The sequence below is a fragment of the Anopheles coluzzii genome, chromosome 2 (assembly GCF_943734685.1).
Source record: "Anopheles coluzzii chromosome 2, AcolN3, whole genome shotgun sequence".
Lineage (NCBI taxonomy): Eukaryota > Metazoa > Arthropoda > Insecta > Diptera > Culicidae > Anopheles > Anopheles coluzzii.
Window position 1 is genome coordinate 54947414 of NC_064670.1, and position 25924 is coordinate 54973337.

Sequence of the window (25924 nt, forward strand, 5' to 3'; positions counted from 1 at the left end):
ATGATACGACATTTGACTCCGTACAGCATCACAAGCATGAGTTAAACGCGTCCACGTGGTGGCAATGGTTCAACTCCGGTTACTTGCACTGACTTGTTAAAGCAAACAAAATTAGGTCCCCCAGTATGACTACACTTCTCTCTTCATCTCTTTCTCTCGCCCTCCTTCTCTCGATCTCTCTCTCTCTCTCGCCCTCTTCGTTTTTTTCTTTCTGTCTATCGTTTTTTTTCTCTACATATCATGCTTTTTCTCTTGCTTCTACCATCTTTCACTAATTTTCCACCATGCAGTAATTCAAGAAGCCTGCGGTGGATTGTATCAGAACGCATGGACCTAGAATAGGAATGGACAGGCAGAGAACAATCATTGGATTGGCTGTATCGATAAATTTATTTGACACAATTATCTCCACGTGAGGTAACGCATGCCCAAGAAGCCGATACCATGAACTGGGAGAAGAAATGGCAAGAAATGGCTTATCGAGAAACATAAGCCCCCCAGTAAAATAAAGATTCTTTCCCTCCAGACCTCCAGAATTCCAACGGTGAAGCACAGCAATATGATATTAATACGAATCTGGCAGCAGTATTCCATCCTACCATCCCAGTGTTCGTTCTCTTCTACACATATTTTCTCTGCATCGGACATTGATGAAGCCGGCCGGAAGTAGTCATTCTAAGATAGTTTGTTTCCTTTTTTGGCTTTACGCATGAGCCGGTTTGTACTTCAGGAAAGAGGGCCATTCCACGATAACCTCTAAAGCAGGAAGACTGATGCTTTTCTTTTTTATCGCTATCATATTGAATTCGATTTGTCAGTAGTTGCCGTTTTATCGTGCGCATTTTTTCCCCCTGCTATTCTGAATTTCAAGCGAATTCACAAGACACCGGAAGATATTATTTCTTTTTCAGAGTTGTGTTTTTTAATCCTACGCAAGCTCGAGGGGTCGATAAAACTGTTCACGGTGGGCACTCTTTGAATCTTTGAACAAAGGCAACGCCAAATGCCAGGACTGCTTGTTAGGGTGTTTGTGTCAATTTTTTGTAAGATAGAATATTTATCTACAATCAAATCCTGAATTGCATCTCCTACTTTTCTTAAGAAATCTATAGAAAACAACATTTTGAGGACGTCGAAGAGAAGATTGCAAGAGGGCAAATAACAAAACCAATTGCGTCGTATTTGGCATCCTTAATCTAATTCACGGATAAGATCAACGATATCACCAGAGGAGCTGTAATCCTATGTCATCACCAAACTAGCATCAAACATCAACAACTTATGGAAAGTGTCTAGAGATTTTATAAGATATCAAAAATAAATACAAAAATATAGTCACAAATTAAGAAACAATCTCAACTAGAATTAATACAATGTTGAGACATCGTATTTGTTTGGACATTATTTCATAGAACCATAGAACAATGTAAAAATCATTTAGTGATACTGTAAACTTAACGAGTTTAATGGTTCCTCTCCTTAGTTAGCAGTAAGAAACACAATAATTCATTTGATAAACCCTTCGCAGGAAACAAAAATTAAAGCTCTAGCAGCTTTAAATTTACATGACCAGAGTAACAACTTAACGTAATGACAGGCATAACTGAAAACATTAAATTTGGAGAACGTGCCCAATACTTGAATGATCAAAACTTTTCAAACAACTACCCTACCACGACTCTTTATCCATTATCACTCGACCGTTAAACAACGCCAAATCATCGACAAATCATCGCTGTCACAGACAAAGACCACTAGAAATAGACCACTCGCCCACACCGGAACCGCACTGTCAGTGGCGGGGAGTATCTGTTGACAGAAGCTGACAGGAAATTATTTCCCATTCCATTCATGAATACGTGGGATAGAAAGAGTACGGGTAGCTGGAAAAAGAAGCAGCAGGAATTTATCACGCCTCAAGACGTTCGTCTGAAGAATGCAAAATGCCAACCTTCCCGGCATCTAACGCAACGAACTCTCCAGTGCAGGAGATGAGCTTTATCGCGGTGACGAGGTCGAGATTCGAGCGATTGAGTGGTGGACTCCTAGGCAACGCCAAGTGTAAGAAGCAAAAGAGCACGAAACAGTACAGTACACAGCCATTCCCTTCACAGACCTTTAATTTGGCTTAGGTTAAGGATTTACGCTACCACCATCATCAGTTCGCCCCTCATCGTGCCTCTTTCGCTATGCCTTGTACAAGCAAACGCCATTCGGATACCAACGCCCAACGGTTCTGCGGTCCGTTTCCGGGACGCTCCCGTCCGATGGCAGATCAAAGGCGTCTAAACTTCTCTCAGCTACGTCTACTACGTAGTCCCCCCGCAACATTGGCATCGTTTCAGCAACCAACCCAACCCATACAGCCTGTAACCGGTTCCGTTCCAAGAATGCTCTGCCACGACGACTCCTCTACTCCTTAACGGCTTTCCGTTTGACCTTCCGGAGTGCGAATATTTCTGTCCTACCCTTCCTGTTCTGCTTCCTCCAGCGAGCCCATCAGCCGTACGATGTATAATTCATGAAAACTTATGCCTCGTCAGAATTCTGAAACTAATCACACGGATGTCTTGCCTCATAGCAAGACGGCGTCAGGAAGTGGAGAGTGACACTTCTGACTCACTCTCAGCTCATGGTAGCGAAAACTTGAAAAACCTTCCACTTTACGGGTCTGTATCGCCAAATGCAAGGCTCGGCAAAACTGCTTTAACTTCCTATTGAAGATGGTGCTAATGTAGCTCTAACATCATCTTCAAAGAATTTCCCAAGTTGTCCGTATTTTGGAGGGTGGAGCTGTGCTTAAGTTGAAGCAATTACCGAAGCATTCATCTTTTGCTCACGCAAAACGCCCTTTACGCCGATAGGAGAGTGCGAACGGTTCCGGCGGTATGGTAATGTAATCCGAACCCAGCCCTATGTGCATGCCTCGGGACCTGCACACAGACACTGTGTGAAAATGTAATTAAGTTTAAATAGCGTTTATTGCTGCAGGAAGTTCCTCGGCGTCGGGTGCCGAATTCCTCAGTAGCCTGCAAACGATGCCAAAAGCAAATTTTGAAGCATAAGCAAAACCCCTTTTCGACACTGCACAAGCAAACAGCAACACCATGCTGGAAAATTAGCTTCCAAGAAGCAATCATCCACAGTGGTTGCCCAACTGTCGAAAGCATGCAGCATAACCGAATTTTATGTTCCTTCACCCATTATCTGCATTACCCTGCAGCTGTTTCTCATCTGTACTGTAGCGTCCCGACAGAATACCTGATTGCAATCGAATTGGCTTCAATTACATCCAATCGATTTACACATTCAACGTACTGTATTTAAGGGGATCGCCATCTAACTGTGCTTTTCTGCTTTTTCTAGACACTAAAGCTATTACAGTATTTTGACGATTGTATCAAACTTAACTGTGTCAATCGGTTCGTAAAATGAAATCATTCAATAGTGGATTCATGCAATAGTTGAAAGAGGGTATTTATTCTTTAAGGGTTTGGTTAATGCAATTAACTATTTCCTTGTGATATATGCGAATGGGTAGAATGGAACAAATCCATACCAAAATGATACTTTAAAACTATCTGATGTACGATAAAATCTATATTTTGTAACATAAAACAGAAAAACTCATCACCATGTGAGTAACTAATCATGAAATGCCATTGAGAAAGGAACATTATTTTTTTTTTATATTTTTTATTTTTATTGTACCTACCATATTCACCATTACATCATTTCATTTAATTCCTCCACAAAATTCTTCTTCTTTGGCTCAACAACCGTTGTCGGTCAAGGCCTGCCTGTACCACTTATGGGCTTGGCTTTCAGTGACTAATTGATTTCCCCCCATAGCAGGATAGTCAGTCCTACGTATGCCGGCACGGTCTATTTGGGGATTGAACCCATGACGGGCATGTTGTTAAATCGTACGAGATGACGACTGTACTACGAGACCGGCTCAATTACACTACTGTAACATTTCACATTAAATTGAATGATAAAAACGTCTCACACAAAACATTGCTAGCTAGGCCAGCCAGAGGCAAAACACTCATATAGTTCTGTGTTATTTTTTTCTCGGCGCATGACGCTTGCACTGCTTCTGCTGACAATTTCCATTTTAGTCCACCAAAAAGTAATGAAAAAACATAATCACCAACGGAATGAAACGCTTTCACGCATCCTATCAATTCTTGCTTTAAACGGGTGACCTGCTTTTCAGCACTTTTCAAACCATCCACTTTCCCACCCTATCCCTTCACATACGCTCACTGACTCACTGAGCAAATAATTTCCCGAAGCTAATAATTCCCCATAAATTATCGTTATTCTGTTGCCCTTTAGCCTATCGTATGCTTTAAACGTACCACAACATCGATCTCGACGTTTCATGAGGGCCAACTAATTCAAATATTATGCAAATATATGGATCTGCTTCCTCCTTACATCAATGGTGAGCTGAGTGAGCAAATTTATGTCCTTCCCTTCGTTGCATTACCCTCTCACACCGTCATTCTTGCTAGCGTGTAGCAAATCGTCTTCGATATCACTGTTGCAAATGGGGCAGAATAGCCGCGAAGCTACCTGTTTCCTGCTTCCGGCTTACACCGTACCATCTATGAACAGTCGTCGAGGACCGGAAATAACCTGATTCGAGGTTGGTTGCTTGTAGTAGGGAGCATATTCCAATTAACCTTCAAACAAAACTCTTTCTTTGGAAAAACCGAAAAGCCGTTGTTGCTCGGTAATAGCTTCCAGCAAAGGAAAATAAATTTTCCACTAAAGAAAGCACAATTGGAAAACGTGTCTAGAATAATCAAGCTTCACCCAGGTGGTCCCATATTCAGGTTAACCTATTAATCGTTGCCGAGCAACGCAGGTTACGTGCTGAATCCATACCCGGTATCGGGTACAGTTAAATCGCTCGGCGTCCCGCTGTTTGCAATCAGATTTTTCATAACATCTAACTTTTTTTTGCGTTGAACTCTTACGATAATTCGTATCCATGGGAAGCCCAAACTCTGAAATAATTGTACTCTCTTATTGGAACTGAAGTGGAACCAAAGAAACAATTTTCTTTAATTATTTCACTGAGACTTGATTGTATGATGAGTAGGCAATCAAGCTGCGAATGGAAAGTTATGATACCTATTAGTTTTTACCATTTGAAAAATAACCATTGACACACTTTGTTTCTTTTCTTTTAAGCCATTTATTTACAACGATACAAACATGTGTTAAAAAAGTACCTCTTAATCTATCAAACTCATAGACATTTTTTAAACACATCCTTACACGTACACTCATCATAAATGCAAACCTTTTCACTGAATAAAACGTGCTGCCGTACGAACATCCCTTTTCCGATTTCATTTCATTTAGTTCGCCCTCTCCACAGCTCACATCAACAAAAGCGGTTGTGTTACAGCCCAAACAAACTTTCCACATCGATCGCTACATTCAAAAAAAATCACAGGGCTGCAAATCAACTTGCCCCTGGACTGAATAAACAAAACCGAGATCCTGCCCTCCAGTCCGACTGATGGACACCTCCAACAAATAGTAAACAAGTTTTTTCCCGAACACCACCAGCACACGATGAATGAGTAGTTGCGAATTTCTCTTGTTACAGGGGAGTTAAAAATTAATCCAATTTCAAACCTAACCGCTCGTCTTTTGTGGACTTTTCCTACCCCTATGGGAAAGCTTTCCGGGGATGTAAACAGAGCAGCACGAGTTGTGTACGACCGATGCGTTCGTACACGCTCTGCAACACAGGTCGAACGCAGAACAAAATGTAGCGAAAAGTCACGCAAACGTGTGGAAAAACAACACCGCACTCTGTTCGGTCTGAATTTGTAGCAATTCTGGTCATGCAGTTCATGAACAGACCGTGAAACGATACTAGGTATGGTTGTTGGCTATGAATGGCATGAAGGAAGGAAAGCTACAATCAACCAAAGTGCATTCTAACGACGAATACGCAGCCCAACAGACACACAGGCAACTACTGCCGTCCGCACATCCAAGCTTCTTGTTGTTAAAAGTACACAGACTAGATAGTATCGTCAAATGCAGGCGCGATACTCAAACAAAAAACTGGAAAAGGGAAACACCGTAACCGTTAATACGAGCTCTCTTGAAAAACTCAAATGAGGTAAAAAAGTCCATCCATGACTCTTTTTTTACATGCAACAGGACAAATGCAACAGGAATAACAGGATACAATGTTATTTGTTGAATTGTTTGTTTCGTTGTCCATTTTCCTGTTGGCTTATACCTCATAGCGCGTACCCCTTACACATATTATATACATAACACAGGCTTGCGTTAAGAGCCTTTAATACACAGGCTACAGCATGAAATTGTTTAACCAACATGTGCACATACCTCAACAAGATAACATACGCTTTAAAAGGGGCTTTTGCTTGAAAACCAAATTCGAAATTTTTACATTCGTACAAAGAAATGCAGCTGTGATGAACTGGCGCAAAAGTTTCAAGCTTTTCCTTAAAATGTATGCCATGATAGAAAAAGACGACTGAAACCTAGAACGCGTAAATATATACTATTATTATGATAAAATATTGCAAGGCTTACCATAAATATATCATACTGGATTTTGATACCTTTTCTCATGATGTTTCTATTGATGTTGACCGAAAACGGCCGCAAAATACCGCGTATCTTGAATTTCCCCGTAATTCGAATCTCGTGATTTTCAGCCAAAATTGTCATGTTATTTTGCAAGTAGGAGGTATTTTTAGTGACTTAATTAATTATTCGATATGATTCTGAATGAATATAACAGTTTCAAACCTTTTGAAATAGTTCTTAACATCCGATCAAAACAGGAATTATTTGACATTTTACAATGGATGTATCAAATCAGTACAATTTTCTCAAAGATCTGTCAAATTTAGAAAACCGCGTATCTCCGAATCCGCGTATAAGAGGTACCGTGTATCTCGGGGACCTGTATTCATTTTCTACAATATCTATTTCTTATATTTTGAACAGTAGCTATAACACAACTGCACGCATCATTCCACAGTAAACACTGAACTGCATTCAAATCACTACTATCCGTCCCATACACGCAGTAAGGAAATTGTTTGTACCAGTATATACGCCCCTTTAGATACTGTCACAATGCAAATCCAATCAACTTCATCTTCTCAGGATTTCATCCACAACGGGATGCCATCCGAGCTATGCACATACACACATGCATAGAGCCCATGGCGACGAAGAAAAATAATGCAACAACAAACGGCTCAGCTGATGTTATAGTTGCCGAACAGATTTTCTTTTTATTTCCGTCAAATCAACGCATAAGTGGCCTGATTGAATGAAACCGAATGCAATCGAATTGAGCAAACCTGCCAACTACTCCCAGAGCGTGTCAAACCCGTTCGACTCTGCTGACATCATTGAATTTCCACCATCATGCGGTCCACAGAGGATAGACATTGCTCCCGTATGGTTGGGATTGGCTTTGAACTGCACCGCAACTGTATACGGTTGTTGTGTCCTGCTAAGTGAAGGCGAATACTTTCCTTGGACTATATCTAAAGAATCTGTACCATATGGACGGTCTTTTCTGTTACTTCTTCACGGAAGGCTTCTGGCAAGGAAATATACTTCTCTTAAGTACGGGCAACATACAGACCGCAGCTCTGCTGGAGCTCTTTCGGGAACGATACAGTACGAACAACCTCACCCATGACATCCATGATGATAATCACACAAACGTGCGGCAAATATGCAAAGTTGCAACCAAAATCGCATTCAAACTCATGCTGCAGTATTGCCCTAGAACATGAAAGAAGCTAAGGGTGAAGGTAAGGATCGAATTGAGAGGAAAATTGCTCGTTTATTACAGTTTTGCAAATGCCACCGACTTGCGAGACCCATTTCAGTCCTGTTATTGTCGTTCGAAATCGGTCGTTATGTCGCATAGTCGCTACATTTGCCCGTAACACACAAGTCTGCTTTACTGTTGAGCTTTTCGGCAAGGACGAGTTTAGTGGTTAGCAGTTTACTTAAATAGTTGCTGAATTTCAACGCTTTTACTGCTCCTACCGTTATCACATTTTAATCTCTTACTAGCTACTAACATACGTAGGTGTATAGCTGTATAAGATCACACTGCTCAGACTACGATAAAACAAACAGTGCATATTATTCATATTTGTTCTCGAATTGTTCGCCTCTTTCCATTAAATATGGGTTAATATTCGAAAACGAGCATTTCATTATTGTTGAGTTCATGTGAGTCAGTGGAATAAAGAAACCAGAAAAAACGTAAAAGAAGCAAATTGTTGTTTTTTTCTTAACGGGAGTATCTTGTGAACAATACGAAAACAACTGGACAATCCATCCGCCCCAAGCGAAATTTTCTAGGAAAGTGACTTTGGAAATCGTCGAAAAATCGATTGACTTATTGATACCGGCCAAAGCTTACGGACAGTTCGACCAAAAGGGTCGCGGTAATTGGCCTTCGCCTTGGGTGTTTCGCCTTCGTCCAGCATGTTTCCCATGAATAACTGATAACTCTGATGTGTCTATTGTACGATTATTATGGAAGGAACACTAAATGGGAGAAAGAACAATCAAACGACCGTCTAAACATGCAAGAGAAAACATTGATACCGTCGGTGACCTGGCTGAAGCATTGATAAAGTTTATACATAAAACTGCAGTTCGATCCCTCACGATTTTATAACATTCTTACAAAATGAGCTGCTATCTTTTGATTTATGTGTCTCGGTTTTCTTTTCACCAAAATTTTTCTCACAGTAATTTAAATGATAAAGATCAACATTGACGAACCTGAAGTTTATTTATTTTAAATACATCACCATATAGGTGATGTCCATAAGTTGTACAAAAATATACTTTCACGGCTGAGTAAAAGTAAAACATAATTCAAATGAACATTTATCACTGCTTTGGTATAGTTTCCTTCTCACGTGCACTGTTCGCACATAACATGCATTACATTATTAAAGATTGTTTCAATATCCATACAATTTATACTGCCATCCATTACATACTTATTTACTTACCAAGCACTGAAAGCAATTTCTACTCATGATCTGCTACACAACAAACCAACTATTAAAGTTTGCGTGTACTGCCGCAAATATGTTTACGCGTGATAGAAAACATTACGCCTCGTTAGCACATGACTCTGAAACTTGCATAGAACTCACCCATCTAATCCGTTTTATAGCACAATGTGTGTGTGTATTTGGTTTTTCGAATGTGTGTGAACGTTGTGGTTTGACATGGGTAGTGATAACATGTGAGACTAAATTACCCATCGTGCCCTGTTTCCTTCACAGATAATCGGCTTTCTGGAATCGGGGCTGGCTGTAGGTTTTCTCCTCGTACCCACGATTCCTGAAGCCCCTATCCCATGCGCTATCTACATTTAGTAAAGTACGTGAAAGCTTCGGAACCTTTGCTTCATATAAACAATACCACTCAAAAGGCAAACGAATGTACCTGCAGGGCCTACGTCTCGAATGGTACACCTGAGGGCCGCACTTACGCCTGGAAAACCCTCATTTTACGGTGAGCGCTAAGCACATAGAGAAACTCCTGTATCTTGCCATCCATGCGAAAACCCTTCCACCACTCCGAATGCTGGGCAGGAAATCTCGGCAGGCCAAACTGTCAAAAGTAGTTGCCGGATATTCAAACAACACCTAGCTGACATCGAGGACAACCCCCCTCATCTACACCAACCAAGGAATGGCGGCCAACCGCGACTTTTCCGCAAATCTTGTCGTCAACTCGTTCACTTGCCTCGACTGGGAGCAGTTGATTGTTGTGGTACCAGCAGGCATTGTAGTGCCGGAAAATTGTCGGAAACAATTAGTTCAACTTTTGGTAAACACCACATACCCTTCGCCAACCCTTCCAACCCTTGAGTTAGAGAATAAATAGTGAGGATGTACGAACCGAAGCGCTACTACAGAACCGTCCCTATCCTTATTAACTCACTAACTTACTAGCCGTTTGAATGGAATTCTTCTCGGAATCAAATTTTGCGAAACAGTTCCCAACTCCAACGTTAGCTTCCCAGCGCTTGAGCCAATTATTAGATTCTGTGCTCTGACATCGGCCTTCAGCTGGACACATGTTTGTTAAACAGTTGTTTAATAAAATGTAAAATAATTATTATTATTGACGGTATGTGCAAGCAAATTATACATTTTTAATAGCATACGTGTAGTTTTGGCGAGCATTACATACTTATAGTTCCAAGTAGTAAATAATAATTTCAATTTTGTAGATTGTTTTCTTCTTCTTCTATTTGGCGTAACGTCCTACGCGTCCATGCCGGCCTATACAGACTTTCAAGACTTAATTCATTACCAAGCAGACGGTTTTTTTGTTTTTCATTAAATTAAATTTTTTTTATTAAATATACAATTTTTAATTAAATATTTCGATATTCTTCACAACATCTGCAGGGCAATAGATAGAATTGTTTTCACATTAAATTATCAAAACCATGTGATCTAGAAATCATGTTGCAATAACGTTCTCAACCAGATCAGCAAAAAGAAGTCTTCTGAGTTGGTTATAAGCTCAAGAAGTTTTCAGTTTTTGAGGATTGAACATGACCAACCAGCGAAACACCAAATGCAATCAGCAATATTTTACATTATGTGTTCTTTTACAACTTTAACACCTTTATCACATGTATATTTAACGCCACACGTTGTTTCTAAAGATACACTTTATTTTATCATTTTGATTGTAATATACAGATTTGTTTGTTTTGCGTAAAAATCCAAAATATCCATCTTAGTGCAATATAGACCAATGGGAATCTAATCACTACGTAATTAATCATATATCTTCTATCTCTTTTACCACGCGTCTGTCAAGGATTTTAAAAGATAGTACTCAATGTGTTCGAGAACAATTCGCTTCTTTCTTGCCGATTTTTATTTGATACAAATAAGCTCTTTTTGTACGAAACAAATTCAAAAGCACATTAATTAAGTATTATGGAGAAAAGGCAGTGCATTCTGGAAGCGCTCCTCGAAAAGGTAATGACCTTATTGGAGTGGTCCAAATTCTCCCCTAAGTCCCCTATGGTGGATGCTCCTATGGATGGACATATAGTTAAGCGACACTAATCGAGAAGAGTACTTTGTAAAAGTGAAGGCCCGAATGTTCAGTCCACTTTCGGAGCCAAATGCTTGTAACTGCTTTGACATAATTAATGGCCAGATAGGACATATTTAGCAAACAGGGAAATTACAGCCGACCTACGGGTTAACCCCTATGACATGTACGTTCCGTGTGAAAATAGCTAACACTCGAACGATTTGTGTGGTTCAGTAGCTCCAGTGTGGTCAAACGATGGTAGGTCCAGTTTTGTTCCTAATCTCTATTTGATTGGAGTTGGTTGCAAACGTCTGAGTCCTACCGCTTCGAGGATTTCGACTAACCTGAGGCGTTACTTTAGGTGCTATAACTTCATCGATGAACCCTACCTAGACCCTGCAGTAAGCAATCTTAAGAACGGGCGATTTAATGTAGGTTTGTCAAGCAATACATATTTCATGAGCAAAAATAGCTTCACTTGGTGAAGGAAGGAACCGCTCACTGGCTTTCATCTTACGAGAAGCAGAACATGTCTAATTAATTAAGCACAAATAAAATGGTGCTATTCTCGTACGTTACAACAGTTCCAAAACTTTTCAAAATATCTACACACATGCGTCTACTCATACCATGAGTAAAATTCAAGGAATCTCACACTTTTCCGGTCGACCGTGCTACGATTTCCGTTTGAATTAAATATGAGCAAGCGTCCAGCCCTTCCTTAATTAAATATCATCTGTTCCAGACATGGTTTGAGTGTGCTAAAATATGTGCCGTTAGTTGACCTCAACTTCCTCAGCTAGTGTTTTGAGGACTTGAAGGAAAATGGAAACCTTTCCAAAATATCTAACAGTCTACAGAAAACAACTAAACAAACCATCCTTCCAGCGTCCAAAACCATGCATCCACCAACAGTGTTAAATCTATTTCACGAGAACATTTCAACTTGAAAAGCAGCATCCACCGATATATCGGTGGGCTAAAAGTTGATAAATAAAATTGCGTATGAAACATTAATTTCATTTTCTTCCACATTATTACTTCACCTCTTGTTCGAGGAAAAGTTTTCTGCTGTTTCCAGCCGAACGCGAGCAAAGCATTCAGCATTCAGAAGGACCATTTGTGGGATTGGCAGCTACTTTACAGAGCCGGTATGGTCCACTTACCTAAGAATTGCCTTCCCCAAATTGGTAGAAGAAATGCGTGCCAGACCCTTTGAGTGCCCATGGAACCATTGAAGGACTTTTTAAAAAGGAAATCTTTTGGAATTCAAACCAGACAAATGACTAACGGAAGCAAACCTTTCCCAGCCCAGCCCAGATGGGTGGTAAAACTTTTGCTGAATAGTGAAACATTTCTATGGAACGAAACTTTGCTTCGCATATCAACAGGGACTGCCCATAAAATAAGTAAGCATCAACGAAAGTTTCAAGATTCCTTAGAGATACTGCGAAACGATATTTACAATAACAAAATCCATGCAACGTGAATCACTTCAATCCCTATTTGTAACTGTTCGTTCGTTTAAATTCTTGTGTTCCTTACATTATAAACATCCTAAGAGGAAAGAAGTTTCATGAATGGATGTTACGAAATTACAAGTTAAATTAATACATTATTTCCTTCAAGCAAGGATTAGGAACAGATCATTAGGAAGCCTCAAAACAGAACGAAAGCTATGGCATTCCAAATGAATATTTCTTGCTTCGTGTTTCTCACATCCTAACACATATCGAAAATATTTCTAAGAATATGCAGCGTGGAAAAACTGCTACAGGCATCACATACAAGAATGCCCAAACCAATACAAGAATGTATTCCATTTGATCTTACTTAGGAATTATACGATACGTAAACGAACAATATTGCAAGACGTGGCCTTCCACATACCACAGCTAACATTCCATCATGGAATGATTAGTAGCGACTATTAACTGAACCGATTGTAATTAATTTTCCAAGAAACAGTGCACGATAACGGCATTTTGATGATGGAATTTTTCGTACCAATTGTTATTCTGAAACACGATATCGATCATTTGAGAAATTAATAAACACAATACATTCACATAACATACATAACATATCACTCTATCACAGTTTATCGATAACTGCTTCACTTGATGTATCAAACTTACCAGAACGTACACGGCAAACGGCATAACGACTACGGCCACCAGCAAATCGGCTATCGCCAATGACACTATAAAATAATTGGTCACTGTCTGTAAGGTTCGTTCACGACAAACAGCCAATATCACCAGCACATTGCCAAACAGCGTCAGGATTGGGAACAACACTAGTATCAGGCACCAGTAGTGATACTCTTTTGCTGAAAAGACAAGAAATATTAAATCTGTTAGATTTTCAGATGTTTTTTTACAACAATATTTGCAAAATATAAGAAGTTAGAATTAGAAGTTCTACTTTCAATTCTAAACCGTTCAATCTACATATGCAATCTCATTGTACGAATTAACGAAACGTTTAAGCTTTTTGTATCTCTTTAAGTGGTAGTAAAGAGATACAAAAAGTTTAAACGTTTCATTTTATAATAATTGTATAGTTTAGCTCGTCTTAGCAATTGTAAGTACAAAGTACCAACAAAGTTATTTTGACGATATGAGTAGAATGTAATTGTGCTTGAGAATACGAAGCATTCGGTGTCACAACCTAGATGGGCGCATTAGTACTCTCAACATGCTCTGTACATGTACTCTCAACTAGAAAATGCATTACATTTATTTGTTATCTATTTGTTTTAGGCCTGTCTCATAGTACAGACATAAACTCGTACGACTTAACAACATGCCCGTCATGGGTTCAAGTCCCTACTAAACCATGCCGCCACTGGACAACGGTTGTTGAGCCAAAAGAAGAAGGAAGATGTGTTTTGGTCAACATCTGATGTATTAACGTGCTGTTGCTTTTCAGAATGATCACAGAACGTGACCAATGAATAGACTAAACCATACTTCTCACCTTCGAACAATATGTCAAAATAGGATTTTTCTTCATTCTTTGTTTAGACCCTCTCCGCATATTTGTCGCTTATCAGTATTCGGCCACTTTTCAAACACCACAGTAAAGTCGTTATTATTCGTGAAGCCTTAAAGTAAACTAGCCGGAAAGCTACTGCCTCAGACTGGTTGTTTTGTATAAACCGTCTCTGAACGACCGAAAGATAAATACTCACATTTTATTCCATTCGTAAACACAGAATTATGACATCTCAATATTAATAAATCTCCACGCCCGCCAATGGTGCTGCTGGTTGCAACCGTTTCAGCACTCCACAGTCACTCCACCACATTGTGGGTTACGTTGTACAAACGGTTCTGCCGCAGAAACCCTTGAGTAAAGTAATATTCCAGCTCAACCAGTCATTGCAAGCCTTGTACAGCACGATAAAACAGGTAGCGCAAGGTTTCTTATGCACGGAGCTCGAGGTGGCTATCTGCCCCAGGAAGTAGTAACGTACCGTACGAAATGTAACGTGGTACCGTCGCACTTCACGGCGGATACCAGAGTGTTTGGGCTGGGCGGATGTAATATAAATACAAACTCCCGTTTTAACCCGTCCTTCTGCTAAATTTCGACCCCAAAGCCGTTTCTTCGTGTGAAAAGCCATGGAAAATTAGGTTTGCGTTTGGGGAGGACAGAAACACGGGAGCAGAAAGGAGCCCCAAGGGACTTGACAAAGGCCATGCGTAATTCTTCCAACTCCGTAGCCCTTCAAGCCGGTTGCTGTTTGGTGCGCTTTACTACATAACACACATACTCACATCCGGAATAACTAAACCAAACGTCGAATTACTGAGTGTGACCGAGCGTGTAAGCAACAACATGAAGCACAACCTTTAACATGTGCTTCGGGACGAGAGGTTTGTTTGAAGTTTGACTTAATAAGACTTCTTCCCGAAGCGTCCCCATTCCCTACAGCTCTTACTCTTTGGGAAGCATTCGAAAATAAAATTAAACATTTATCGCTTGTCCCATAGCATGCAATGCATCTCTTTGTGATTTTCGTTGAATATTAGCAGTACCATGATTTATTTTTGAAGAAAAGAAAAAGTTTGAACTTTACACGAAAAACGTACAGCCGAAATTATTACATAAAGTAACAATTTTATTTCAGTGCTATACTCCGAGCTTTTTTGCATACTCCCAAAAGCTTTCTAAAATCGCTCAGGGGTTTCATATCTTCACGCAAAAACAATCAACTACCAATCGTGACAATGAAAATAAAAAGCTTTCTACGAAAAATGGCTTTCGAGAATGAAACATAATTCTTTCAATCGCTTCCACAAACACTAACATCAACTGTTTAGATACCACCATTCATTTGTTTCGCCTTTGGTTCCCACACATAACGATGTCAAAAGCAGTTAAGTTTAAAAAATATGTACAATATTGTTGCAATGACTTTTTTCCTCTTTCGTTAATTCAATTCTACGCGATAAAAAAAATCATCCCGCTTCACTCCCGCTATGACCACTCCTAATTAGCGTCCCTTAAGCATTCATTTCTTCTTGACCGTTTTTGGTTTTCACAGCTGAGCTTTTTCGTTTTCTGTTTAGCTACGCGTATCTCCAAAACAACGTTCTTCAGATAATCTCTTGAGTGTGATGGTCACGGTGGTCAAAAAACACCAAGAAGACTAAGGAGCCCTACTCTGCCCAGAGTACCAATCATCATCACCTACGATGTGACTGTTCTATTCGATCGTAAAGATTAAGGATAATGCTCTCTCGTCTGCTACTGAAATGAAACGGCCAACGGCCCTCCACGCTTTAGGGACATTGAAGTACATTTATAATTATAATTTATTCAGCAGATTAGGAAAATGAATTCAATTTCATCGCTCAAGCACAGCGTTTTGTACGGATGGATGGTTCAGGTCCAGAAAAAAAGTCAACAACGAATTTGGACTTGTCCTTTCCTCCAGCAATGAATCAACGCAGACAAGTTGCCACAATGTTCAAGAATAAAACATGGGAACGCTTTTCTGTTATTCTTTTTTCTTCTGCATTATTTTTTATCAAAACCTACCGTTCATCATGCAAACTGCTTTCCTCAGATATACAGCCAAGATGCGCGTACTTCTATTCACTCAATTTGCTGAAATCATAGGGCGCATCTTTTCCAAGAAACACTAAAGCAATTTGGCTCTGGTCAAATGTTTCTCTCATCTTCCCAAATTCCCACGCGGCATTGGACAACTTAAACTAGGGGGTATGGAACAACCTCCACGACCATGTTTTGTGCCTTACATTGTCCACTGTCTTCCCATGAGCGTATTTAGTCTACGTTCAGGTTCCAGCGAGAATAGGCGGAAAGTTAAACTCTAAACTAACCAGAGCATCCCGAATAAGAGTGTTGATTAAGAGAAATTCCCAAGATGCTGTTTACTTCTTAACTTTTTCCTTTTATCTTCATTTTATTTCTAAATCAAGCTATTTTTCAATGATGTTTTAAATCCACTTTAAAGTAGTTTAAAATTCAAGCAAGTTTTTTTCGTTCTTTCAACCAAGCCCTGTTTTAGCCAAGCTGGGCATTAATGTACTTCTCTCAAGACTTTAACTACTACGCCAACTTTTACAACGAGTTGACAATCCGGAAGAGAATCAATCCTGTCCGGGATTGTAGGTTGCTTTTACATGGTTTTCCAGGTAATTTTCGAATGTAAACGTTGTAATTCACGGCGTGCAAGATGTTAATCCACATCAATCTGCTATTTCATTTCCATCATTATAAATAGCATTTTTTCAGCATGATTTTCAACACGTCTCAAGCTGGATTGAGTTTTGCAGTTCTTTATGATGTGTTGAAAATCATGTGTAAAAACTAAAGTTTCATTATGAAACAAATACACCATTTGACAGCTGTTGAAATACATCTTGCAGACGATGAATAATTATGTGCACATTTGAAAGTGCCTTGAAACCCCCTATATAGACAACCAGGCTGTGAGGGCGTGGCCGTATTGAATCTTAATTATTTTCTAACAAATAACTCTTACACAATCCACGAAATCGTCGTGCTAGATTCAATTATGAATAGCTACCGGTCACTTATTTCATCGCACCAACATGGCTTTATTCCTTGACGCAGCGTTTCGACTAATCTAGTCGAATTCGTATCTAAATGTTATGCTGCTTTTACCTCGGGTGCTCAAATGGATGTGAATTACATAGATCTGAAGACTGCTTTTGATCGTGTAAGCCATCGCTTATTGCTAGCTAAACTTGAACGTCTTGGATTCTCTGCTTCCCTTTTGGAGTGGTTTAGATCTTATCTTACAATGCGTTACTACCGCGTACAAATAGATAACCTATTGTCAACTGAATTTAAAGGCTCCTCTGATGTTCCACAAAGTAGTTTTTTTCTGACTGGTGCGATAAAAACGACCTACTAATTTCCGTCGATAAGTGCGGGTGTATCTCGTTCCATCGTTATGTCTGTCCACTAACATATAATTACGAAATATCAGGAACTCTACTGCAGCACTGCACAGTTGCTGCACTGTTAGGGGCTTAGGAGTCATCCTAGACAGTAAATTAAGTTTCCACCAACATTATTTGGACATCTTAGAGGCAAACAAAATATTTGGATTCATTCACAGGCAATCAAGAGAATTCTCCAATCCACACTGGCTCTTAGCGGTGTATAAGTCTATTGTTCGTCCATTGCTTGAATCCTATTCTGTGGTTTGATGTCCTTCCTCGAATGCATGGTCTAACAAGTTAGAGTCAGTACAGAGAAAGTTCACACGTATTATCCTGCGTTCTACAGCATATTGTAATGTAACACCTCGTCCTTCATATAAAACTCGCTGTTTATTGTTAGGATTAGAGACGCCTCAAAAGAGACGTTACGTTGCACAGCTGAATTTTATATCTAAGTTACTTTTAGGTGAAACTGACGCGTCTGAGCTACTAACAAGATGAATGCATGAATGTAGGTATCATCTAGAACTTTTCGCAACTACCGACCTCTAAGTACCCAACTAGTAAAACGAGCTTACAGTGAAAAGGACCCCATAACTGCGATGGCTCTTAAATTCAACGCTTACTATGATAGTTTTGACTGGTATCATGCGACTAACTTTTAAGTTACCTTAATAGGCCTGCGTGTTTTTGTTAGGTATTCTATGTTTTATTTATTGTTAGTCTTAAGAGTTAGGGTAATTTAAAGTGATAAGGCCACTTCTTCCGGCCAATTACTTTTTTTAAATAACAATACATTACAATACACAGAAAAAAACGCTTTGCCTAGTATAAAAAAATGGTTAGGTTAAAATATAGTACTAATTTATCTTAATTTAGAAATGAATCTGTTAATCTCAAATACACTGCGTTTACTAATTCAATACAGAAATTTGACAAACTTTAATTTAATAGCACCAACCTACACTATGTACGTAATTGTTTTTTTTATTAACCAACTTTATTTTAATTTTTACTTCAGCCTACAAAATTGAAAGGCTGCTTACTTGTGTTACATCACGTTCAAAATGAATGGTGTTGATTTGATCGGATCGTTTTTCTACTTTATTCATGACACGGCCTATTTCGCTTTCGCTCATCAAAGAAAGTACACCGGCTAATCAAATCTGGCACCTTTTGCACCGTCTCCACCTTCATGGCTAGCCAAACTTGCCGGATGATTTAATTCAATTATTAATTAAACGCAAGGATTGCTGTGCAAATTGACGATGAATATTTTCTCGAGAAACGTAGGCTAGCCGACAAGGTGTGAGGTACCGGAAAACTTTAAATCTCATCGGAAAATGCTACCATCCGTCTGTTCTTCTCATCGCGAACGAAAATCCTGCCTTACACCTGATATTGTTATAGCATTAGCAGGGTTGGAGAAAATTAGGAAGCTAAAGTGTAATCCGTCCCGGAGCCAATTTTAAACAGCGCCTTTTTGGGCTATCTGTTGCTGGCAAAGATGCTGATTGGAGAGTAACGTTTCAAGCCATGGGCCGTTATTTTATGCTTTTGCGAAACCAACAACATAAAGGAAAACCTTTGTTTCGAAAATGAATTGTATAATGAATACAAGGCAAATGCGTCCTTCTTCTTCTAGGAAATACGTTAAACAAAATCCGACTGACTCGTTATTTAAAGATAAATTAATCAATTCCAAACTAGTTGTTGAATAATATCAAATTTCTATATAAAATCGGCTTAAATATCGTTATCAAACGTTAGTTTGAAATAATTTTCCAAGAATATTACAAACATTTGCAAAACCTTTATTTTTATTTAGTTTGGTGTTATAAACACATTTTATATCAAACAACTTCATTTCAATTCCCAAAATCCCATAAAGCGGTTGATAAAAAATGGTTTATTATATCACGTATAGAGACAGTACCATTGTAATGTTTCTCTTCTTGACTTTATATCATTAATTTGCCGCTATCAATCTTGCGATAAGACTAAACATTTTTCCCAGTTTTACATGTACCACATGAACACAGGCCATGTTTGTGGAGGATATGCGAGGAAATTTAGTTCGAAAGCAAACATTAGCATTGTACGCCTGTAATGAAATTTCATCATACATCCATCGAACGGAAATTAAAATTTTTTATGCTTTAAACACAAATGAAAAACATTTTTTTTTTACTTATAAGATGGAAAAAATCACATTTTCGGCAAGATGGGAGCTGATAGAACGCATCATCAATATTCTTTATTTAATTCTGCAACGGTATATATTGATCTACTATCAGTGGCGGATTTAACGGTACGCGGACTGAGTGTTCGCCGAGAGCCCCGTTGATGGTATTTTCAGTGTGTACAGTAGTCTCATCGAGAACTTTTCTGCCCAACAGGGGCTCCATGGACGAAGAGACTCATACTTGGTGTTTGGTACTTGCTGTCTAAAAATGATCTACAGCTAGCCCATCTAAAAATGATCTACAGCTTTGGCAACACCGGATAAAGGCAGATGTTTAAGGAATAAATTAGGGATTAGGTATTAAAAAGCTAAATAAATAAATTAAATTATTGATACATAAATAAATTAGTTAATTTCAACTGATTAGGTGTTTTGGGCAAATGACAATGCTCTGTATGTTTTCCAACTCGACTGACCTTGAAACATGTGGTACTTCTTAAGTACAATTTCTCAGAACTGGGACTCAAATTATTTAAAACATACAAGAAGATATTTCACAATCTTGTTTTCTATCAATTTGAGTAATTTTTCTAGATCACATTTCTCACTGAGCCCTAGTATCATGACACCATGGAAGAATTATTTGATGCTTCTTACCAGATTTAGTCATTTTGTGCGTGTGGTATTATTCAAACAAAATATTGTTGTAACATCTCACTAATTCAAGCCATAACATAACCAGCTACAATGAAATGCAGCATGACCCATCAACCTAACGTAACCCATCTATTCTCCGGATCTTATTCGCCATCATGAAATGCACTGATTCCAGGGTTATATTTGATTTTTTGGACATCTCCACTTCTTTCGTTAGATATAATAGTCAAGGATAGCTTTTTACATGGCAGTTCATCACACAATTAGTGTCAGAAAAATGGCCTAACGCTGATCAAACGAAGTAATAAATTTTAGCATTTTTTTTTTAGTTTGATTTGTGCTAGAGCTCCGAGTAACGCTCTAGGTTTACGTTCTTGAAAACGAACCAAGTTGCCCAGCGCAATCTAGAACGTAAGATGCATATGAAATAGTTGATGAGAATAATGCTCTCAAACTACGGCGATGAGTCAACCATTACATTTTCATAGCCAAAACAGAAGCGACTTCGATTTTTAAAAAAATTGTAAAAACGTGTAAATATAATGCAATAAAAAAGCACCAGACAACCGCAAAGAAAAATACAACTAAAACAATAAAAACAAGTTTTTTAATGCTCTTGAAACAAAAAAAAGTTACCTATAAAACGAGAGGTTTGTTTCATTACTCACTTACTCACTAACACAAAACAAATGCCACTTCAATAAAAAACGTGTGATAAAACAGCTGAAAAATGAATACATTCCTTTGAATTCTATGTATCTGTCTGAATCTGAATTGGGTAGAACAAGATGAAAGTTGAAAATTCACTAAAGTACTCATTTCTCTCTGGCACAAACAGCAACATACTTGCTGTCATGTTGACTATTAGGAACTTCCCAGACCTAAGACCGTGACCCTCATCGTGCAGTCAGTAGGACTGCATTGTATTGCCTTACCTCTGCATCGTAAGCCCAGTGCTCGACATTCCACTCTACACAATGGTCATTAACGCGCATGGCGCTAGTGCGATGGGAATAATTTTAATTTATTTCATGCAGAGGCTCCTCTTCGTTTAATTAACCGCTTGGATGCTGCTCACGGCACTTTTACTTTTACTGCCCCGCATTCCTCCTTTCTCTCTCTCTCTCTCTCTCTCTCTCTCTCTCTCTCTCTATCTCTTTTTCGCTCTGTGTGCTTCTATTTCTGCATAGAATATGTTTGCGTACACTTCACGCATATAGCAATACAAACATTCCCTCACATACACTCTTTCAATTTCCTTCCAGCTCCAATTCCCAGCAAACGTATAACATTATGTGCCCATTATTACATGACCATGCGAAACGATCCCGTGTTATCATTAGTAGCTACACCAAATGGAAAATGAAATGAAATTCACACAGCTTCCTGACTCACCTATACAGGAGATACAAGAAGCACTGCTGACCGCCATTAGGTTGGTTAAATATTTGTCTTTCATCAGTTCCAGGCCGCGCTCATGTTCCTCCCAGTTCCCTGCTATACAAAGTTGTACGGCTTCATCAAATCATCATCATCTTCTCGAAGGGTTAAGCTACCTGTTGCATGCACCGGGTGCATTTATGTTTCAAGTTTGGTGGTGAATTTTCCCAAATGCATCATAAGGATCCTTAGGAACAAGTACTTCATGCAAATAAATATTAAATAAAGTAGCGTTTCGGCCATTTTTTCATATTCGTAAGTACTGCTGTGATGAAAACAAAGACGAATATTTTTTGTAATTTTTTTTTTGGTCCTAGGACCATCTAAAATTTCCCATTACTCCCTGGCCCATTTTGTGTTGCATTGTATGCTCTCCCGCTTTTTCCACGCTCTCCCTTCGCCCATGTTAATCACTAAAAGCTTTTCCCCATAATGTTTCAACAAAAACACAAGGTTTTCATCAGAAAGAAAAACGGCCAACCTCACCAAGTCGTGACGAACCATCAAGCATTTAGAGTCATCCGTCTGATGGTGGGAAACAAGTTTTACGTGAACCATTTATGTCAGTACCCTACAAAATTTCGTAATCTCGTTACATCTGGCTTTTTCTTTCGTTCTCCGGGCTTCAAGCGAATTGCCAGGTCTGCTCCAGCCACAATTCACAAAGACGAAAAAAGGCGCACAACCACAGGAAGTTTTGAGCTATGTTCCGTAATGGAAAATATTCTAATCCCAGCGGAATGTACACATACACATAAACACAGTTAATGTAGTGAATTCGGCCAAGATTTCGTAGCCTTCCTTGCCATCTACCTTTTTTTTCATTAAATTCAAATGAGCATAAATAATGCGTTGTCTTTACGAAAGCCCTAACGGATGTACCATTACCATGCCCAGGGCACATCATATTACTTTCTACGAGATTTGATGGTACTCTTCTGGACAATCATCTTTAAGCTACCGTCCATTATAGAGTGATAAATCATCGCTGTTCGGACAGCGCGTACAGTCGACTCTAAAGCACTGGGCCATATTTAACATTGTTTTCAGCAGTATCCTTTTTATTATCTAACGGCATCTCCGGTGGAACATTCCTTCCACTATTACCGACAATATTCAAAAACTACCTAGTTTCCTCAACCTAATTTGGACCAGTACGACAATGTGTACATGGTCAGTATAATATGGTTTTGCAAACATGTTTTCTCCTTCTTAAGCCTTCTTCTTTTTTTTGACAGAGATCAAAACACAAATCATTCATTTCTTCTGCTTAAGGAAACAAAAATTAGAAGCTCTAGCACATATTCTTTAAAGTAAAAAGCTTTGACGACAGCAAATGTTACAAGCATGTTGAAGCAGAATACGCCTTTAAGGATTCCCAAGCACGGGCCCAATCCCTGTCCATGATGGCGGAGAAGCAAAAGTTTGCACAACTCCTGAAGGACAAAGTTGCGTACACGGTTGCACAGAGCGTGTTTTTCGTGGGCGCTGTGCAGATCGAGCTTTGAACACTCCTTTTTGGAGCTTGCTAGCCCCGTTGCAACTAGTTTCATTCGGCTGCCAACCAACAGTTAATCAGGATTTACAACGATGATTTTACACGACGAGCACAAACAGGCGAGTCGAAGTTAAACAAAAATAACATTTCAGTCAAAAGCTTTCCCTTACCTTCCGTTGGTCCGATGCAGGTCGTGTTGGAAAGGGAACAGTTTACGGCCAGACCGGTCGTGTCATTCCCGAACGTCCCGTTAGCGTTGTAGAAGATCGACCCGATATCCTCGGCTAGCAGTTCGAAGATGGAACCCCGCGAGTCGGTGCTATCGCTTATAGGCGATTCCAGCGAATCGTTGTAGGGGGCCGGATCATCCGCATAGTACTGGTCAGTGTCGTTGCTGGCAACATTGGAGGACGCGTTGGATAGCATGGTAGCCACCGTCGAGACGCTGACGGTAGGTGCCGGTGTGTCCGGTGGTACCCGCACATCCAGCACGGTGTCATTGTAGACGCTCTCGCCGAAAAGTCGAAAGTAGTCCGGCGACTCCCAGCCGCCATTCCAGCCAAGGGACGTTTCGTTCTCTGTCGCAGGCATCATGACATACACCATGGATGGGCAGCGCCTTTCTCTCTTTCTCTATCTCTGGGGTAGTCACTCAATGGGCGTTGGAGGAGCTCTAGTCGAAAGATACGACTATGGTTACGACTCTGGAGTCTACTCGTACTGGCGGGACACTGATTTCAGAGTCGTAATTTGATTTGACCACCCCATAGGAACATCTCCTTCGATGGAATATGGTCCTGGAGAGCACGCCAATTTCCCTTACCACACCATTTCATTGGATGATTCCTTTGCTCGATTGCTTTCCTTTCTATTTCTCTCTCTCTAGTTATCTGTTTCGCTTGTGCTAATGCAACCTTTCTTCTTCCCTCTATGCCTAAGTATCAGGAACCAGGTAGTGCAACATTTGTGGCGCGTTCCGTACTAACCTGCACCTGATGCCCAACACGACAGTAACATGAAACTCCGCTCGTTTCAATTTCAGTTCTTCACCATCGGTGAGTGATATTTAGCATCTCTTCCCACTCCTTCTCTCATTGTTTCAACCGCCTCATTAATGATAGATCAATTTCTCGGTCTTGCTCCCATGTAACTTTCCGGTGAATAGAACACTACACTGCTAATACATTATCCACAACACGACACGAGCTGTAGCGATGGGGATAGCATTTTTCTTAAAACCTTAATGTACACATACTCTCACCATCAGATACACTTATCGTTTGTTTATGGCACTTCGAACCATAGTTGTGCACACTTTCCAAACCATATCGTACAGATACACTTTCACTTGCTGTTTCTATAACCATGAACACATCATTTTTTTCAACTGTTATAAAAAATAAAACAGAAAGTAGATTAAAAAACAAATCCACTCTCAAAATACGCTGCAATTACACAAGCACATTTTCACTCGATAAGAAAATAAGTTTATCTTCCACATAAAAAAATCCGCCCATTAAGCTCATACAGTAGCGTAACAAAAAATTAAAAAAGAGATCCCTAATTAACTCCTAATTATAGCATGCATTTTTCATCCATTCCACGTTCAGCCTGTATCCAAGGGCCATTTTGAATCTGTTGCATTATCTTTTTTTCTCTCTCTCTTACAACCGGAAAGCTGTTTTTTTGTGTGACCGGTGTGGTAAATTTAAAAATCGACTACGAATAAAGCTTGTAATTACTTTCGTCACATTGCTGTTCGTTTGAAACGGGTGTCGCTGTAATAATTGCGAAATTTAATCTGATTTAACACTTCTCATCTTTCACTTGCACGTTGGGTGGAAATCCTGATCCTGATGCACAGCAAACCAGTCCTACCACTACTCCCTACTCCAACTCCCAGCACAGTTTATTATATTTTAATTAATCGCACGAACACTGCACAAGGGCACTTTTTTGCTGCATGCTGAGCTGCCGTAACAGTTAACCATTCGTATCGGCACTGATCTTCCTTGTAAAAGTACATCATAATGACGCTGGAAAATATCCAACCAATTCCTGGCCACAGTGCAGCTCGTTGATCTCTACGTGGGAAGCTTTGATAAGCTTTATCTGGAATGAAAAGTGTCGAAAGAAGAGGAAAAATTAAATAATACTCACACAAACAGTACTTCCAGCAAGTAATTTGATTTCGATGTAAGATAAAGCATTATGAAATGGAACACCAAACACTCTGGCTAGGACAATTGGGATAATAATGGTTATACCTTTATAGTCAATCATTTATTTTGTTTCTTGTTTTGTTTTGTGTAATAACCAGGAATGTTATTCTTATTTTAATGGTAAGCTCCACAAAGCCACGTGTGAATGCAATTAAAGAAGACTCAGCATGAATCGTAATGGACAAACTTTTACGCTCAGCGAAACAAGCCCCAACTGTAATGGATCGTGAAAGATGGTGCTGGAAAAGAAAAGCTTTACCAAACCTATAGCAAACCATCCGACGGTCTAACGTACGGATTGAAACAGCCACCGATGAAAAGTGGAAAAACTCGTAATTTA

At 39.5% G+C, this 25924-nt stretch overlaps 1 protein-coding gene across 2 annotated transcripts in view; it reads right to left on the reverse strand.

Moving 5' to 3' along the window:
- LOC120950786 (dopamine D2-like receptor) overlaps positions 1-25255 on the reverse strand; it is a 106218-nt gene extending 80963 nt beyond the window's left edge. For both annotated transcript variants that reach the window (XM_040369083.2, XM_040369082.2), the window contains exons 1-2: positions 23533-25255; positions 13272-13465 (exon numbers count right to left, since the gene is read on the reverse strand). In XM_040369083.2, coding sequence (XP_040225017.1) covers positions 13272-13465; positions 23533-23968 — 630 coding nt within the window. In that variant the 5' untranslated portion in view covers positions 23969-25255. The remainder of the gene's footprint in view (positions 1-13271; positions 13466-23532) is intronic.
- Positions 25256-25924: the final 669 nt, after the last annotated feature.